General features: G+C 37.5%; 2 protein-coding genes across 2 annotated transcripts in view; one reads left to right on the top strand and one right to left on the bottom strand.

The window, feature by feature from the left end:
• Positions 1–1,384, top strand: part of LOC107082100 (lymphocyte antigen 6G-like) — a 2,014-nt gene extending 630 nt beyond the window's left edge. Inside the window, exon 3 of the mRNA XM_015370564.1 lies at positions 100–1,384. Coding sequence (XP_015226050.1) covers positions 100–254 — 155 coding nt within the window. The 3' untranslated portion in view covers positions 255–1,384. The remainder of the gene's footprint in view (positions 1–99) is intronic.
• Positions 1,385–4,272: 2,888 nt separating this feature from the next.
• Positions 4,273–14,631, bottom strand: pmel (premelanosome protein). Its single transcript, XM_015370533.1, has 12 exons — positions 14,499–14,631; positions 13,660–13,755; positions 13,382–13,528; positions 13,107–13,241; positions 10,559–10,720; positions 10,172–10,456; positions 9,414–10,082; positions 9,139–9,303; positions 8,929–9,031; positions 7,948–8,153; positions 7,775–7,865; positions 4,273–4,776 (listed from the first exon to the last, which is right to left on the bottom strand). Exons 1-12 carry the CDS (start codon positions 14,548–14,550, stop codon positions 4,632–4,634), a joined length of 2,256 nt encoding a protein of 751 aa, XP_015226019.1. The 5' UTR covers positions 14,551–14,631; the 3' UTR covers positions 4,273–4,631.
• Positions 14,632–20,214: the final 5,583 nt, after the last annotated feature.

The following is a 20,214-nucleotide window of genomic DNA, read 5'->3' as shown; positions in this document are numbered from 1 at the left end:
TATATATATATATATATATATATATATATTTTATGAGCACCATTATGTTCATTGTGCAGTATATCTAAAATAATGAGTTTTCCTCTTTTGCCTTTTAAGGAGTGAATATGGTTACCAAAGGCTGCATGGCCAGCGCAACATGCACTGATCCTATGAAGTGCTGTGAAGGGGACCTGTGCAATGGTGCCATACCTACTGGGCCCGGTCTCATCCTGCTGCTTCTGTCTTCAGCCCTGATGATGTTTTTTGTTTAACTATGCCTGTTTTCGAGAAATATGCTTTAAAATAACATACCCAAAAGGATTTGAATATATCTCAAGAACTACAGAGTTTATTTTAAATTTTTTGGTATCAAAATAAAGGCAAGACCCCAGAGAATATGTTACAGGTCTAAAAACCATCTTGGGGCGAGTGCTGAGGACACAAATTTGGGTCCTCATGTTATGAAAAGGTTAAGGCTTTAAAATGTTTGGGTTTTTTCTGCATTGGTCTAGTGTTTGATCTCTCAGCAGCTATGCTGAGATGACAATAAACAAGAAGCCAGGACAGACATGAAGCATTTTTATTCATCATGTTATACTAATCAATATGATTAATGTCTATAAAGACATCTATGTCTTTTGATGTTATAAATGAGCAAGTTCTATTTTGAATATTTGAGTTTTAATATATGAAGTATATTAGACAGTTTCACTGGTTAAATTTTACATGAGGAACAGGAAGAACTTGTGCAGTTTATGCAGAAAATACAAGTTAGTCCACAAATTAAGCTATGTGTAATAAAGAGGGGTTTCATGTGGAACCAGTTTAAGATATGGGTGGTCTTCTAAGGACAGATCAATAATTTCATACATGCTAAACTGTTGATGAATAGATATTAATATGAATCAACTAAGCAAAATATTAATAAATAAATCATCATAAGGTTATCCATAAAGAATTAACTTAATTTGGCAAAAAGCTGACAAAAGAGAATAAAACCCTTTAACAAAACTGGATGCAAAAATTATTTAGTTAATTGTGTCATTTTACAATTTTATGCTAAATTTAAGGTTCAGTGGTAAAAAAAACGAACAAAAAAAAGCTATTTTGTTTTGCTTTTATTTTGTATCTTTAGCCCTTAGGTTTGTTATTAATTTGCAAGCAAGATGAAATGTCGAGCGATTTGTGTGAATTCAATAACTCCCAAAAATACATCTCACCAGAGGCCAGCAGATGCATTAGCCTTAAACAGAATGTTTCAGACCAATGAAGTGCAGTACGTATCTGACATTGACGCCTAAACTACATATGGAAGGCTGAAGCAAAACAAAGATGGCTGGCCTGGTTATAGAACAGAATAGAATTGAAAATCCCTTTATTGTCCCACAATGGTAAATTGTGGTTTTTACAGCAGCAAAAGATTATAGCATATTAGTGGTCACACTAATGTGGACCTTAAAAAGTTTATAAAAATAACAGAATAAGTGACAGAGTTAAAAAAAAAGAAGAAAAAAAAGGCTGCAATTCCCTTATTTTATTTTATTTTTTTAGAAACAAGCAGAAGAAAGAGATTTTTGCCTTTTCTGGAACATGTTTGTGCTTTCCCTCTGCCCAGATTTGGTTGTGAAACAAATCAAGAATTTAATACGTCACACCTGCCACTGCTGCTGTGCTAAAAGCTCTACCAGTATGGCAGGCTGTTTTAACATACATTCTGCTTCTTCTGACTATGCATAATTACTACTAAGACATCAAATAAAATGTTTTTGAGTGGGAAAAACAAAATTTTAATTATCCTGAATTATAATTTAAGACACCGCTATCTGAAATTATAGTATGACCTTCAATCACATTTTGGAGAGTCAAAATTTCTTTTGATATACCTTAAATGACATCACTTGGAGGTTGGAGAGTTCAACAGACTTTGAGGTAAGAATATGGTTCTACAGAATTTTGGCCTCACTGACAATTTTAAAGTTTTGTCATTAAAAGTGAGGCATCTTTTGGGAATTTGAGATGACTTCATTCCATCATATTAACAGTAATTTGCGTTGGTTACTTTCTCAATAGCAGAATGTTTTGACATGTTTCACTGATAAAGCTTCTGAAAAACTACATTCAATTTTTTTTTACCCCCGTTCTTAATTGAGCAGCTTTCCAACTGTGAATTGAACTTACTCAAAAAGGATAAGAGGATAGAGAACGGAAGCAAGTTTGACTATGTCAGGGGTCGACAACCAAAACTGCTGAAAGAGCAATATTGGACCCAAAAAACAAAAAATAAAAGAACTCACCATGCGCCGTTTCATTGCGTGATGCTTCACCGTGCGGTTTAGGTTTTGTTACATTGATGAAATTATAGAAACACGATAAATGAATCTTTCTATGGTGGACGTGTTTATGTTGGAAGGAGTTGATTGAGTCATGAGGAACCAAGCAGGAACTGACATCCATCAGGGCAGTGCTCTCTAACCCTGACATCCCACACTCTCTGTCCCAGTGCTCCTTGGTGTTTTTTTTTGAGGATTTGAGGAAAAAATTGAAGAAATTTTACATACCTGCATCAGAGCACTACCTGTTCAATCTGTGGAAGGTTTTCCATCCTTGCAACAAAAATAACAGCAGGAATGGGGTTTGGAAATGCAATCCACTTCTTATATCTATCTTAGCGCTCCTCTACTTTATCCAGACGTTCTGCAATCGCACTTTTTCTCTCACTCCAAACTTGGTGGTCGGCTGAATATTTATCATGCCTACCCTTGAAATGCCTTTCCAAATTACTTTTTTTATTTTTTTGACAACCTCTCATTACAAAGCAAAAATGCAGGCAATCCTTCTGCAAATGATTCGGTCGATTTTTCTTTTAATTCTCTGTTCCCTTCAGCTATCTATCTTTTTTTCCTTTTGGGATCCATGGCCTGAGAAATACCTGCCGCTTTGTCTGCCTGGCACCGTGCCACACTTAAACGTGAGTTGCAGGCTATATACTTCACACCGGGAGAACAAAGTGTTCTCCCAGAAAGGGAAGCTTAGTGCCTTAACCAGCTATGCGGTTTCAGGTGACTGATCACCACCCGCAATAAAACTGCCCCCTCCCTCTTTGTATGTGTCCGATAATAAAGGCAGAAGACAGAGATGAACTGGCAGATTTCAACAAAGACATTCAGGGAGTGTCATTCTCCTACTGGTTCCACTGTCCCCATCTGCAGAAAAGTTACCTGTGTTGGTTAACCATAACCATAATGTCTTATGGACTTACACCAGCCTATCTTTCAGTCTGACTTTATTTGTACTCTCCTTCATGGACCAGCTGCTCATGAGCATCTAAAAATCAGCCCAAAAAGGTGATTTGTTGTTGTTGCAATTCTGTCCCTTAAGTTAAGGAATGGGCTGCCAGCCTCTATATCATGTTAGTCAAGCTCATTCACTTTTGTCTTTCAAATCTTTTTGAATACTTCCCTTTCTATATATATATATATATATTTTTACTTTATTATTTCACTTATTCGATTCACAATGTGTATCATTTTGTCAACCACTTGTTATTTTCTTATACGATTTATATTACAAGCAGTTAGATTTGATTTTAATATTAGATGAAAGACCAACATACTGGACACAATGATCATAAATAAGAGGCCAATGTTTTGTTTTTATTGTATTTAGCTTCAGTTTTCAAGTTGGACCAGTTTTCCTTCCATGTTCAAGAAAGGCATTCCCAGATCATGAAGCTGTAATTTTTCACCGATGACTTTCTGCATTTTGGTCATTAAGTTTTTATTTTGGTTCTCGGATCATATGGATTAAATTCCTCACCAGAATATTCTATGTGAAAATATATTTCTATCAGTTGTAATAATTGTCCCTTTCGGGCTTCCTTACTTTTACCAGGCTTGAGATCAATTTCTAAAGTTAGCTGCATCTGTTTTTAGTGATTTTTTCCCCCTGCTCCTCATTAACTGTTGTAAAAATTAACCCAGAGTTGTCTGATGCTGAGGGAAATCTATTCATCAATTCACAAATTAAACTAGTTCTTTACATATAGCATACGACTCTTCTTACTTATGAAGAAATCCAAGAATGAAAAAAAAACTCTTAGTATTACATTTTAATATAATACGTTTTAAATGTCAAGTACAAATTTATACCAGCTTTAAAACTCAGAATATTAATTAGATACCTATTCTTAAAGGCTTTTTATTTTCAGATTACAGCTTTGATTGGTGATTTGTTTAAGACGTAATTTTACACAGGAAATGAATTAAAACATAAGAAAAACAATAATTGTGAGAAAGGGGAATTTTTATTAGTTTTAGAGCTTTACAGAAAATTGTTTCTGTAATAAATCTTGTGTTTTATTTACACTCAAATGAGGTAAAATGCATAAGAATTAATTAGTTAGCAGGTTGAAAAAAGAAGGTCACAGATTACACTGCTATTAACTACAAGTGCCTTTAATAAAGATGTTCCAGAACAAAATAAATAACTTTCGATATTAAAGAAAAGACCCTTCGTTTTTATTCATGAGGATGTTTCCCTATAATTGTTTATGTTATTTCAAAGATGAAGATCATCTGACTGGTGTTACGTCATTTAAGGCGTTCATGTCAGAATAGGTACATGCTGGGTACATAAACTGCTGCTCATTTTTAGACGATCCTTCCCTGAAGCAATGGACGGCTCTCTCCTGGTGACTGTCGACTCAACAGGTTCCACAGCAGCAGTGGGACAGATGTCACAAAGCTGCCTCCATTACCATTGTCCTCCCTCAGAGGCTGGTACTGCTTGAACCGTCTGTTTAGAAACATAACAAGACATAGTGAGTTTATACGCAAAATAAAATAGATAAATTATAAGGTAGAGTCTCTCATGAGTGAATAGGACAAGCTTAAAGTGACAGAAGGGTTGTGTTCTTAAATCATTTTATCAGTAAGATATAGTTTTACCAATTGTTGAACTAATGTTTAAATTCCACTCTTATTATGTCTAAACAAGTACATTCAGCTATCATTTAAGCAGTAGGATGGCAGTGCAGATATTTGCAAATAGGAACTCCTTTATGTGAGCAGAGAGTGGCAATCGGAAAAGGTTCAGGGACCTTTTAGGACACCCCTTATCTAAAGACTATTGCTCTCTATCCAGCTGCTTCCTCTTCTCTTTTGCTATAAATTTAAAAGATGGTAAAAATTGTTATTTTTTCATATTTTCCGTGCCCTTAAATTGCAATAGCTTTATTTTCTATTTAGTGGATTTTAAAGATGAGTTTCTGTTGTTCTAAAATGTTTTGGAATTGAATATAGTTTAATTGAACAACATGCTGGTAAGACTGTTTTTAAATTCAACCCCTGTCGTGAAAGAAGAGATCCCAACCTCCAAAAGTGTGGAAACTTCAGAGCTGCAGTTTGAGCCTTGAAGCCCTGAGCTAAAAGTCAGCTTCATCTGTTGCAGGTACTGCCGTTTGATTTTAACAGATGAGGAGACTGTAATCATTGACTGAAATAGCAGCCAGGTTTGTCCCGCCCAGACCTTTTTTCACAGAGGTAATGCTCAGCCCCACTCTGCTGAGCCAAAACCTGACGGTGCCTTACAAGCTCAACGTGACTGAGTTATGAAAGCCTAGATTTTACAAAGTCCCTTTGTTGGACTGAATCGGGGTTCTTACGAGTGGCCATAATGGACTGAGGAGAAGATCAAATGCCGGAGTGAGATACCTGATTCACTGATACCCGAAGTGCAGGTTCTTCCCACAACCATGGCAACGAAACAGCAAAGAATCCCTCCAATATACTCTTTAACTTTTTATTTTATTTTATTTTTCCCTGGGTAAGAAGAATTTGTAGTAAAATGCTAAGCAGTTTTATTCAAAAAGAGCTAATTGAAAACATTGTCACTGTTGGCTTCGTTATGTGATTGAGAGATCAGATACTTTTTCCTGTGCATTACTGAAACCATACTAATTGACGGAATATTATCAAAGACTCTAACCTGAGTGAATCATTAATTTCTTCCCCTATGTACTGGTTATTTAATACATCCTGTGTTGAGGTTAGTAGTTTAAAGTGCTCACATAATTGATACTGAATAATACTGTGGTACACCCTAGATTAACTGTAGTCATCTGTGATTATCTAATAACAGTGACTGATTGTCTCTAAGAGCCAAATCAGCTTCGTTTTACCAGCTTTGATAGACAGAGACAATCTTTCACTTGTGGTCAATGATTACTAATTGCTTGAAATTATAATCCAGGTTTTTGGCATTAGAAGACAAACTGGGTTTTCCAGCCGTACAGGTAAGCAAGTTAATGAAACCTTGCAATTGAGCAAATTGTCAGTCATAATCATTTGACCAAGGTTCACATACTGGAATAATAAATTGATTAACCTCTAGTTATAGTTATTCATAATCACGGGGAAATTGCGTAACAAAAACATCTACAAGAATAAAAAAATCAATGATTTTCAATCAGGTGAAAAGGATAACCTAAAAGTGGCTTCAATGAACCAACGCTCTCTCAGGTGAGGCATACATTTTTTTTAAATGGCTCTACCAGTCATTCAATTAACTGCTTGTCTCCTACAAGATACAAAGCTCCATCCAAACATTTCTGGTAGGATAAACTGATAATACACTACCATGACTTTGTGAGGAGGATATGTTTTTAACTCTAGTATAGAGAAGAAGCACAGTGGGGTAATATTGCCTCTAAAAAAACTACCTGAACGTACAGTTTACAGTGGTGTTCAGAGTTAAGGGCTCATTATATTCCCTGCAGCAGTGTGTGGCAGTGAGCTTGTCGCAGATATTTTTAAGTTATGTCCAATATTGAAGTGTGGTCTGCGCTATGTTATTCCACGCCAAAACGCCAGAGGGATAATCATGAACTAGCTGTGGGTCTAGATATGGTGAGGAAGTTGGGGCAAGTTTGTCCAACAACGGAGGGACATGAGGGCAAAAAAGAGCGGGGATCCTGGTGGAAAAAGGGTCCCAGCGTTCTTGCGTAACATGCTCTTTTAGCTGGTCCTACTTTACTAGTCATTTTCTGTAATGGATGTCATACAAACAACACAAGCCGGTAAGTACCAAACAGGAAATACGCATGGAGGAGAACGGATGTTGATTTGACCAATCAGAGGCCTACTGTCTTCTCTGTCTGCGGTCACCTACAGCTTTGGAAAGGTGCACCAGAGTGTCTGCTGCAGGGGCGGTGGCACATTTGCATTCACTGCGACACACATGCAGATGACCTGGTTTTTGAGTGTAAATCAGCACTTATAGAGAGGGACTGTGTTGGCTGCTGGAGCTGTTAATATTCCTGTACATGTCTGAAGCAGAAAAGGCACTATTCGAGGTAACTGAACCAATTTCACTTGAACAGGACTGAAATTTCTAACAGGACAAATGATCAAAGAGTTATATGAAAAGAACATAAACCTGCTAGCATTAGCTTAGTACTTTAATTAACTAACTAACCTGACATGAATTTAAAGAAGTAAAGCACTGTCTAAAATAAGCACAATAATGGCTGCTATCAAAAATGATGCTGCACCACGTGAAGATCTGTTGGTTTGAATTAAATGGACATAATTTAAAAAAACGAATGAATAAAATGTTATCCAATTGATAATCTGTTTGTACTGCATTTTAATGCTAAGCCAATCACGCCTCAAATAAATTTGAATTATATCAGGAACAAAGAAAATATGATGATTAGGACATCCCATAAAATAAGCCAAAGCACTATGACATAGAAATATTAACCTCAACTAAAGATTTGATCTCAGGCACTCACCTGTACATTAAACCAATGCAACAGACAACACAGGCCAGCAACATTCCTCCCAGCACCGTGGCAGCAGTTCCAGCAGGGGAACCACCAGACGCTGAAACAAATTGAACATCATTTTACAAATGAAGCAACAGAACTAACTTTTAATAGCTGCTGATTATTTTCCCTTCACTCACCTACTGCTACATTGATCCTAGCACTGGCCATAGCCAGGCTGACATTATTAGTGAGGGAAACATTGAGGCAGAACACGCCCGTGTCATTGAAGAACTGGCGAAGGATCATCTGACAGTCTGGAGAGGGCATGGCTGAACTGCACACGGTCTGAACCGGTGTTATACAGTCACCATCAGAGATAATCGTGCACACTTCACTTGGGAGGCTGCAAAAACAGAGTGGGAGGAAGAAGATGTTGGTACATGATGGAAAAACTGTAACTTGAAATCAATATTGTTGTTAAGGACTTATTTTTTCCAGTAGTATTGCCAGCTATTTAACTCTGTCTAGCTTTACATTTACTCTGACCAGCCTTTTCCACATCATCCCTATCACGGCTTATAGATCCAATTTCAATGAATTTCAATGACTTTTCAATGAGTTTTCCCTGAGACCTTCACATAGCTGGGAATGGATTACAGATTATTTAGGGGAAGTATACCAAAGATTGCTAAATGGATATGTTCAGCACTTTATTTAGACTTTTAGTTTTAGCATGTCTAATTATACAATGGCTTTACAATATGCATCTTCATGCTGTTTGGGGGGAGGGCGGCCTAGTGGTTAGGGCATAGAGCTTGGAATCCTGAGGTTCTGAGTTTGAGCCCCACAGACTGCCACTCTTGGTCTATGAGCAAGACCCTTAACCCCACACTGTTCCCCAGGTGCCGCACAATGGCAGCCCACTGCTCCCCAAGATGATGGGTTAAATGCACTGGTACATTTCTCCAATGTGACATCAATAAAGTTTTTTTATGTTTTATCAAATGGAAATATCAAAGTTTATGAATGTAAAACAACAAAATGTTGGAAAGTTTAATAAATATGAATACTTAAGCAAAGGATGGCCATCATTTTTAAAGTCATGTTTCATGTCCTGGACATGATTAACTGCTCCATTGATTAAATGTTTTAAGTCACTTAAAGACTGTTGCACCAACCTTCCCTGACAGGAAATGGTGACATCCACTGCATTCTGATCCAACTGAGTCGCCATTGACACAACATTGGACATCTGAACAATCTCTACACTCTCAATTCCCTCTGCCAGGTCAAAAGAGGAAAGGAAATATTGATATTAATTATCAATAGCACAGTGGTGTCATGTAAAATGTGTTATTTACTGTATGAAATGGCTCAATAACACTTACCAACGACATTTACTGTTGTAGAGAGGGAACCAAAGCGGTCGATTGTGCAATCAGCTGTCATTTCCGGGGCTTGTCTCTTGACCACCACAAGTGCAACCTGGGCTGGATCTGCATCTACTTCAGCCAGAACTTCAGCCTCATCTGGAACAGCTTCTGCTTCATTTGCTTGAACCCCCCCAAAAAGTAATGGGAATTAGTATTGCACTGCTATACAGGATCAGAAGTCTGCTTTGTAATTACTGTGGTAGTTTAATACATTTATAGGAAATCCTCACCTGCAGCAGCTGCAGTTGCGGCAACTGCGTTTTCAGTATCTAGCACCTCGGCTTCAGGGTCAGCAGCAGTTTCTTCTGCTGCTGTGACCTCAGTGGCAGGTGCAGCAGCAACATTCTCTACAGCAGCAGGGGCTTCAGTTATGTCTTGAGCAACAATAGTTACTACAGAGGCCTCGTTGGCCTCCGCCTGTACAGATGTATCCACCACAGGTGTAACCGTGGAGGCAACAACAACCTCATCTGCAGGTTCTTCCTCCGCTGTGACAGGGGCTGCTGAAGCAGCAGCGTCAATCACTGGGACAGTCTCCACATCTGCCTCAGTGCCGTCCTCTGCAACTGTTTCCACTTCTACCGGCTCCTCAGCCTCAGGGAGAGCAGTGGCTGCCTCTCCTGCTGCAGCCTCTGTATCCACTGCAGCCACATCTCCTTCTGCAGCTGTGTCTGCAGGATCTTGCTCTGCTGGAGCAACAGCCGCATCCACTGCTGCTGGAGCCACCGAGGCAGTCTCCACGGTGTCGGTATCAGCGGCTGGTTCTACATTTTCAGAGGCATCGGTAGGGGAGGCGTTTGAGGCAAGAACATCCAGGGCTGCAGCATCTTGTCCTTCAGCTGGGGTCAGGGTGGAAGGAACAACTACAGCTGGAGCAACAGAGGATTCGGATGGAGCAACTGGGAGGAAAAGGAAAAACCTGCTTATTTTAAATCATACAGGGGTGTCCTTACAGTTATAACAACAGAATAATAGTTTAAGGCCTTACCAGCAGTGGGGTTTCCACATGAGCTGGGAATGTGCGCCATCAGGATCACCTGAGGTTTGAAGTCTCCTGCTGAGAGGTATGTGTGTGTTACGGTGCGCTCTCTGGAGATGAGCGTCCCGCTTTTGTCCCCAAAGTCCCAGCTGAAGCTGATGTCAGCACTGTTCAGGTACTGGCTGGGATCGTGGAGTGCAACTGAGAAGGCGATGGGTTGGTTCTGGATGAAGTTCTGGTCATTTTGATTGACATCATTGACTTGAGAAAGGGATAGGCTGAATGGAACCTGGTCTGATGAAGAGGTAAAGCAAATAGAGATGTTTTTGTAATACTGTTGCTCTACTGTTGTAATTCATCCACACTTTGGACCTTATAAATGGTTCTGATGGTCACCTGTGATGGTGAAGACAGAAGATGCGTAGCCGAGGGGGATGAACTTGTCTCTTCCACGGCAGTGATAGATGACCAGCTCCATTTTGTAAGAACCCAGCTGAACGTTGTCCGTGTCAATGGTGAGGGAGGAGGATGGTCCATCTGCCACCTGCCAGTAACGCCCTAGAGTACAAAAATAAAATGAGAACTACTGTTTAGGAAAATTGGAAAAGATAACAAGTTTGCCTCTTTAGAAGTAAAACATAAAGAAATTAGATTTGATTAAAACGTTTAACTGTGCTCTATTTGCATGTATCTAATTTTTCTGTAAATGCTATCAACAAAAGTTCTTTAAACCAAAAAAATAAAGTAAGATATATATTTTTACACTATTAAATGTAGCTCTGAGACCAAGACTTAAAAAGAAAGAAAGGCTTCTTCTGTTCCAGAGGCTTTTAAGGCTTTCCTTTAAGCCTTTTGAAGGAGTGCCATCAGGGAAAACTCCACTCCATTCATCCCTGTTTCCACCAGACTCTTCAATGCGACACTGCAAGGGCAATAACTTATGCTATGTATAATGTGCAATTACTATTCAATACCCTATGCATTAACCTGTTTCTTTATATTTGACACCCAATGCAAAAGCAGTATATATATAAACATCCATCCATATAAATACCCATGTAAATACCCCGTGCAATAACCCTGTTTAATCCAGCTATAAAAAAAATATGCTGTCATGTGTGGAGGCACTGTATATACTGTAGATATCCCATATACCTTTTTCTTACTTTGGCACCTTCTTCTTTTCTTTTTTTTACTATTTAAACAGATCTAACAAGTACATTTCTCCACTGTGAGATCAATAAAGTCAAACAGTCAATCAATTAAAGTAAAGTCTGCCACTGATTTAGCTCTAAAGACTGGTCTTGCACTAAAATCCAACACTATTTCGAGAACAGTTATTCGGTAAAGGAAAAAAAACACTGTGTAGTGGATGATTGTGAACAACTCTTTGATGAGTTCACCTTTTGTTTTAAATCTTCAAGTTTATCATGTTTCTGCTTTAAAAATAGTGTTCATGACACATTTGTCAGAGTTCATGACAACATATAACCTAATAATGTGAAATGAAGCTTCTGAAAGTGAAATGGGCATACAACATAAAGAACATCACTCAAAAAATATATTTCAGCCCAAGATTTAAGATTTGATCAGATAACAAATTCCCATTCACTTTTCTTTAGATAATTTGAACAGAAATCTCTTAAATAAACCTTACATGATGCATATACATTAATTTAATATAACTTTAAATAAATAACTGTCAGGTTTAGGTATTGAGAATTAATAAAATATCCTTAATCAAAATAATACTAACAAGTATGTACTTCAAATATATGAAGTTTATTTGTTTGATTTGCATGATAATCAGGTTACCTTTAATTTAAATCCTATTTATGAATCCATTATCAAATACTACAGTTTAAAAATGTATTTTCAACTCTTATTTCTTAATAGATATATGAAAATAACAATCCATAAGTTTGATCAGAAACACCTTTCCTAATCACAAATTTTAAAAGGTAATTCTTTCATCCATTTCCATTTTCTTTTTCACCTTCATTTTCAAATCCTTTTATTCATTATCTTTTTTACTTTACCTTCTCCATTCACCTTCTGTATGACCCCTCTGGTGCCTGAGCACGCTGAAAACCAGTTCAACCAATCACAGTAGCTCCTCAGATGTAATCTGCTCTACCATTGGTTAGACTGTTACATTTAGTTCACAAAATGAGGAAAGGTACAACCAGATTTACGAATTGCAGTTTTAAAATATTCATTTAAAAATAGGACCTGAAATTAAATTTTCAAGTTGCAGTATTTAATAATCACTAATGTAATTTACAATTCCTCTTCAATAATTCAGTTTAAAATGTGTAATTAGAAAACGCCTTTTTAATTTGAATTTTTTATTTCATGATTTTAATGTTTTTTTCTATTTTTATTGATCCCCTGGTCTTCAATAATTCTTATCCTTTAATGTGATAGTGAGATGAAAATGTTTTGTTAGATTTGTGATCGAGACTATGGCTAAACGGAATTGAAGTTTATATATTAAATCTTTATATTTAAGAAATGGAAAAGTCATTGATTATTTATCGCAACTGATTAAAACGAGGAAAGTATACATATTCTAAATAAATATATGTTTAAATTAAAGTTGTAATTGACAAGCTTTACAGTGTAAGAGTATAATAATACAGAAATATATCAATTAATTTAAAGTATTTTTATACATCACCATATAAGAATTAAATATTAATCTATCAACAGTTTCTAAAGGCGGCTGATAACTAAATAATGCAGTAAATATCTTCCTATTGTCTTAGTGGAGATGAACGATTTTTAAAGTTAGACGAATAAGGAAGACGATTTAAGTTTTAAAGAAGGAAATGTAGAACATTTATAATGATGCAAAGATTGGAATAGAAAAGCATTAAATATCACTCCCATCATATAACACACACAAAAAAAAACAGTTTCTAGCCCAATCATGGTAACTTACCCCATGTCTTCCACACAAACACATAGCGGGGTTTCCTGTTCTGACTCCTGTTGAAAGGCGTGCCGTCAGGGAAAACTCCGCTCCATTCGTTATCTCTCTCTGGATACACAGCCTGACCCTCCAGGTACTCACGCCCTGAATACCAACATCCAAAATATTTATCTCAATTATCACAATTACAAATATATTAAACCCTACATATTCAAGAGAGAAGAAGGAGACAGGGTTTTTATCCCTTCAGTATTTCAGCAGCTTTCATACAGATCACTTCATACCGTTGACGGTGCAGTTGCGTGCCCACACCACCTGCCCATCAGGCAGCACCGTCTGGTTTACTGGGAAATTAAGGTTGATGGTGAAAGTTGCCTTTGCTCCTATGAGGGTGGGCGCATCATTCTGAAGGTCAAAGGTCACTTCACCACCTGAAAAACACACAAATAAACATATATACTAAATAGCAATGGATGGATGGATGGATGGATGGATGGATGGATGGATGGATGGGTGGATGGGTGGGTGGGTGAAGTGTTAAAGAGAACCAGCTGGGTCTCACCAGACCAACAGTTCCTGAACCTTGGGTCTCCATCTTGCCAGACCGGATACAACCGAGAATTCCATGATCTGTAACGTGTGAAATGGCTCCTTTGTCCTGCAAAAACACCACAAAATCATTTTAAAAAGGTAAGTAAAGATAATCTGCTGAAAGCCAGATCTTCAAGATGAGAAAAAAAGATTTATTCAGTTTGAGTTTTTTATCTGATTTCTTTCTGTCATAGTTAAAACAAAAAGTTATGTGGAATAGAAACAAAATGAATAAGATGTGAAGGTGCTGGTGGAGATGCAGGGTATAAAGGTTCTTGAGGGAGTGAGTCACACGACCCACAATCCCCCTCAATCCCTTTCATGTGACTTTCAGCTGAGCAGGACTGGCATCAGTAATCCCGGTGTGAGGTATGAGGGCTACCTTTTATATAGTCTATTACAGCAATCTCTAACTTTGTCTCTCATCAATGTAAAGCCCTTCAGATCTCCATCACATTTTCCAACACAGTTTCAATTAGTTTAGAAAGTATTTATAAATCTAGGTAGAAACAATTTCAAGTTCTTAATTAGCAAAAAATTGGAATGTAAATGTTTATATATCTTCCCTCTCATAAACAAAGAGCAAGTTGTTTCAGCATGAAACAAGTGTGAAATAAGAGGTCAGTTTATTTGCTGCTCAATTAGTGGTCTAAACCATAAAAAATTAGGGGAATAAACAAAGGAATGTGTTGATAAAACCTTCAGCAAATCCTACCTCAAACAAAACCCCAATAAAGATTCTTATACTAAAACATTTGCGTATGATTTGTTATATGTAATTTAAGACTGACACAGCAAATAGATACTTACTATCTGCCGTGGCTGATGTAAAAGCCAAAAGAAGAAGCGTCAGAATCCACATCTTTGCTTTGGTCGTTTTTGGTCTTCCTTCTGAATCCAGAATCTCACCCCTTGGTCCAGAATCCAAACAGGCTCCAAGAACTCCTCCCTCACTCTTTTTAAGATGGACCCCAGACCTGAATTACCATAAAATCTGTTCTCGCCTCTGACGTCACGGAGAGTCAGTCTTCAGGGTCCAACCCCTTTGAGTGAGATTTTATTTAACTTTTGAATTGTATCCTTTCAGAGCTGAGTTGGTATCATTCTGATTTAAATCATTACATGTTTTCATTTAATTAGATCTGTATATTTCTTTAACTGAAACTTTTATCGTCATTACTTCTGAGGCAAAATCTGTGTCACATTTTGCATATCTTAAAACAATAACTCAGAGTATCTAACATGAATTAATGCATTCCAGTAATAAAAAAAATAAAACCTAGAATGCCTTGAAGGCATTAGTGGAAAAGCAGTCTGTGCTTTCTGCTGCTGTCATAAAATAAATTTGTGGATGTGCAAAGCCTAAGTCATTCCTGACTTAAGATACAACCTGACTACCATGTGTGCATGGAAATCACAAGATCAGTGTGTGGATGCGCATTCAATAGTATCCTTTTATTTCCTTAGCCTCTCTACGCATTCTGCTGTTGACCTCCGGCTGCTGCAGCTCAGGAAATATTCACTTGATGAAAAAAAAGTACATTTTGTATAATCAGATCCTTCATCAGGATCCCAACTTTTAAGAATAAAAGAAGGCTTAATTTCAAATAATAAAAAAGTGCAGCTTTTCTATTTAGTCAAAACGGTGTATGAAATAACAGAATAACTATGCGATTTTCTTTTTAAATAATGTTCAGTTTTTTATGTTTATATTAAGGCTACTAAAAGCAGTGACTAACCCTGATTATCTCTTCATCATGTCACCAGTGTGTCTGTAATTCTTAATGGTAAGAAAACGGACAGATTGTGACGGCTGTACCAAGGGAACCACATTAGTAAACCAGTGACACAGTGGCCAAGGCTCACTGATATGTATTAGGAGCGAAGGTAAGACTACATACTGCAAAACCTTAACGTAACTAGATATAATGAAGAAGATGCCGACCCTTGTCAGGGTGGCATCTTTTTATCAGGATAATCCAGAAGGAGCAAATTAAAATCAAAGTTAATAAATGTTTAAGTTGAATCAGATCCTTTTTTGTTTTCTCTTTGGAGTTTATGCAAAATGGATGGATGAAATGTTTTGTTAACATATCTAATGTTACTTTGACTGTAAGAGATTGGAAAAAAGAAAATAAACCAACTTAGAACATCAGGGGAACATAAAGGCTATTAGTCTTCCTGCTCTGTGGTTTAATCATCTCGACCCTCTCTGGGTAGATCAGCTCTTTGGCTTATCTGTCTGACCGGATAGAGGTCACCCCTTAAAACTTCAGCAGTGCTGGCTGTAAAGATGTCACAAGGCTGCTCACATTAGATCCAACATGGGGGTTACTGGACACACTCAAAATGTTGAGAAAATACCAAATAAGGGAACAACATGCAAAAAACAGGGAAGAAAATACAAAATAACATTTACAGAAATCAAAGCTCAAACATGTACCATTTCCATGTAAATTTTGTTACTTGTCCGAATAATTTTTGTATGCTCTATAAATGTTAGAATGTTCTTTGAAGAGATAAGGGAGTCTTTTCTCCTGTGGTTGTCTTATATTTTTAAGGGGGTTCTCTCAGGGTTTTTCTATTGTGGTTAAGGTTAAGGTTAAGGTTTTGCAGTACGTAGTCTTACCTTCGCTCCTAATACATATCAGTGAGCCTTGGCCACTGTGTCACTGGTTTACTAATGTGGTTCCCTTGGTACAGCCGTCACAATCTGTCCGTTTTCTTACCATTAAGGTTGATTTTTTTTTCACATAATGCACATAGTTCTTCAGTCGTGGGTGAGCGGTTAGGGTGTCAGACTTGGATCCCAAAGGTTACCGGTTCGACTCCCGACCCGCCAGTAATTAACCAGCGCTCTCCTCCATGACTGAGGTACCCTGAGCATGGTACCGTCCCGCCACACTGCTCCCTTGGGGTGCCATTTAGGGCTGCCCCCTTGCATGGGTGAGGCATAAATGCAATTTCATGGTGTGCAGTGTTCACTTGTGTGTGCTGTGTCACAATGACAATGGGAGTTGGAGGAGTTTCCCAAAGGGCTTTCAAATGTTATTAGAATATCAAAATGACAAATTAGTTATCTGTTAAGATTCTATTTCATCCAGGTGATGGTCAAGCTTGAAAAGTTCAGTTTAGGCAACTGGATGGGACGTTTTCTAGAAGACATGCGGAGTGTTGGCCTAGTGGTTTGAGAAGCGCACTTGTGCCCTGAGAAGGTTGCAAGTACACAGTACTTAGGGGGTGGTGATGGTCGTTAGGGGGTTCTGATGGCTCATTAACTCCCTCGTCAGAGTGGCTTTGGTCACATACACTGAAAAAAATAATGCAACCGTTTTTGGCATTTACTTAATCATATTTACTTAGACACAATTATTCTTATTCTTCAGTGTACCTCAGTGAAGTGTGAGTCGGGTGAGGGGGGGTGAGAGGTGAATCTTCTGGGTATCGTTCCTAAAAGTGCTTGGTAAGTAGATGAAAGGTTACGTGTAATGAAGGTCCTTTGAGAAGAGATTTTTTTTCCAGGTTAACAAAGATGGCTTCATTATCCCCTCTTTTTAACCATTTGTCTTCCTTGGCCAGAATATGGGCATTTATCTCAAACGAGTGTCCTTTAGCCTTCAGGTGAAGGCAAACAGCTGAGTCCTGTCCTGAGGAGTTGGCCCTCCTGTGTTGAGCCATGTGTCTGTGTAGTGGTTGCTTTGGTCTCTCCAATGTAAAGATCTGTGTACTTGTTTCTGGGTTCCTTGTCTTTGGGGGGAGCCAGTTTGTTTCTCAGGGTGTTGCTGGGTTTGAAGTGCACAGGGATCCGGTGCTGGTTGGAGTTTTTCTGAGTTTTTCTCAGTGCTCCCCACCATCAGTAAACTGAGGAACCCTCTTGGATGAGAGGCCGAATGTCTTCTAGAAAACTTTGCTTCCAGTTGCCTGAACTGACCTTTTCAAGCTTGACAATAAAGATGATTTTACATTGAATCAAGATAATTTGTCAAGGTTTATTTATTTATTTATTCATTTTTATCCCAGCTGGTGCTGTGACATTCTGGACTTACAGTAGAAGCACAATGATCAGAGGAAAACTTAATGAAATATTGGAATAATTTAAGCTAGGTAAATGATAATTCTAATTAAATCTATAATTTTCTCTATTGCATTTCTCAGCTTTTCATAAGAATAAGAATCCTTATTGAGGTTCAACTTAGCATGTTAGTCAATATCAATGGTGGAGCAACATTCACACCTACAAAAAAAACCTGTAATGCAATTTAATACAACAATTATCTAACAAAGTAGAAGCTTGCTGCTAAATAAAACAATAAACAAATCATAAACGATCACGACATTTGATCTATGGATGATGGGAGTGTTTAAAACTACTTTTCTGTGTTTTTTTTAACTTTGTCCTCAAATTCTATTCAGAATCTGACCTTATGATAACAAATAATTATTAATAATCATAAAATACTTTGACTACTACAACTGATTTCCCATTTATTTTAAACATAACCTTCTTCATTTCAACACAAAAAAAATAAATGCAAATACAGGTTTATTGGTTCAAGCTCTAAGTTCAGAAATCAGAGTGGGTAAAGCTCTTTTTTTCCCTCTGTAACTGGTGGTTTTCCCAGTGGTATTGTCTCATGCCTCCGAGACTACGCAGACTGCACTGCATGTGACCCCTCATGTGCTCACAACTGAGTTTTGGAGGAAATAAATCCCCCTCAAAGAGCACCTGACTCAACATACCACAGATATTCAACCTTTAGCTTCTTTTTCATTAGTCTCCTAGCCGTATGTTGCATAATTAATTTTATTTCACAGTTTGGAGGGGAAAACACTCAAATCAGAACTCTCCCACACTAGATAAGGAAGTTCATTTCACTATATTAACAAGCTAACAGATTTTTTTTTAGCATGATAATATTTCTGGTCTTGATGGAACAAAACCTGGAGTTCAGATCAGTCTTTCCACTTCCTGAACCGACTGTGAAAATAAAAGTCAATTTAGGACTGCTGTCTAAAACCAAATCGATAAGGCTGTCTGGACGGAGCCATTAAGGCACATCAGTTCACAACCTCTGCAGAATTCATTCAGCATGTTCTCTGCTTTGTACTAACCAAGTTGGATGCAATTTTTTTAATCAGCTGTAGATTTATTTTTTTTTTTTTCCAGCAGCATGAGAAAACTTCTGATGAGCAGATTTTCCTTAAAAAAGAGACTGTAATCTCAATTGGTGAAATCTTTTTTTCACAAACATACAGAAATAAATAGAAGAGAAATTCAAACCTTTGTTAGTGCAGAAATTTGTTTCTATGGACTCTACAAAACAGGGTCTCCATTAAAGCTGCCATAAAGACGACGACACACAGAAAGGGCCTCATAACATATGATGAAAAGTGTAAAGAAAAACCTTATTTCTCAGGTTTGATATACAGGATCACTTTATATAATGCAGTAATACTTTATAGGTGCTTCCCACTGACTCCTGGTCAAATTTAGTAGTAGATCCCCTAATAAAACAGTTCTTTTCAGCCATGTATGCAAAAGGAAGTCTTCATTGTTTCTCTGCCTTTCTCCTGAAGACCTTTGAAGCAGAACTCTAGTGTGTTGCCCTTTCGGATGTCTGCTGATTCCCATCTGGTTCCTGCCCTCTGGAAAAATATCCACCATTATTCCAATTCTAAATAATCCCTGTCCTAAAAAAAAAATGATGATAGACCCAAGGCTTACGGATTGTCATGCACTGAAAAATATTTAATATTAGCTTTTAAATCTGATGTCAATCTTGAACTATTAACTTCAGTTTGCTGATAGGCAGAGGAGGAATACAGATGATGACATTAATGGCATCGCCCACCTAACTCTGAAGCATCTAGTGGCTATGTTTTTTTTTATTTTAATACATTACAATCTCATCTGTTATAACAAGAAATAAACCACCATTAATACAAAAAAGATTTGTTGTTTGATCCCAAGTTGGTGGGATATAAGCATCTTATGGACAAAAAAGATGCTTTTCAGTAGGTTCAGTAGAACAGGTTTAGGATGACAACAAAGGTTTAGCAAATATGAAAGCTGCAGAGCTGTGTACAGACTGCTGTAAAGGTTAGGACCAAAATGTTCTCACTACAGTCCTTTAATGAGCAGTATGTAGTCAGGCAGTTCAAGGATGGTTATTGTTGGACACATTCCAAATCCTTCAAATGAAATACAAGCTCTTGCCTTCTGGTGAAGGTACAGCAAACCAAAAAAACAAATACAAAATGTTACTTTTCTATATTCTTTTTCATCATCTGCTATCAAAAGTTAAAATCAAAATGTCACATAGACTGTTAATTTCACCCCTCGGAAGTGTCCAATAATTTGGTGTTATGCTTTAATAGTCCTTTTTTTGGGGGTTGTCTCATGAGTGTGCATATGGCCTAGTTGTATGTTCATTTAAATCTGTCATCAAAACTAATCTTTTACACTTGCTTTAAACCTATCATGGGAGAGCTTGTTTTTATCTATCTATCTATCTATCTATCTATC

Source organism: Cyprinodon variegatus, unplaced genomic scaffold (assembly GCF_000732505.1).
Source record: "Cyprinodon variegatus isolate N-32 unplaced genomic scaffold, C_variegatus-1.0 Scaffold47, whole genome shotgun sequence".
Classification (NCBI taxonomy): Eukaryota; Metazoa; Chordata; class Actinopteri; order Cyprinodontiformes; family Cyprinodontidae; genus Cyprinodon; species Cyprinodon variegatus.
Note: the sequence above shows the minus strand (reverse complement) of the source record. Positions and strands in the feature narration are given on the sequence as shown.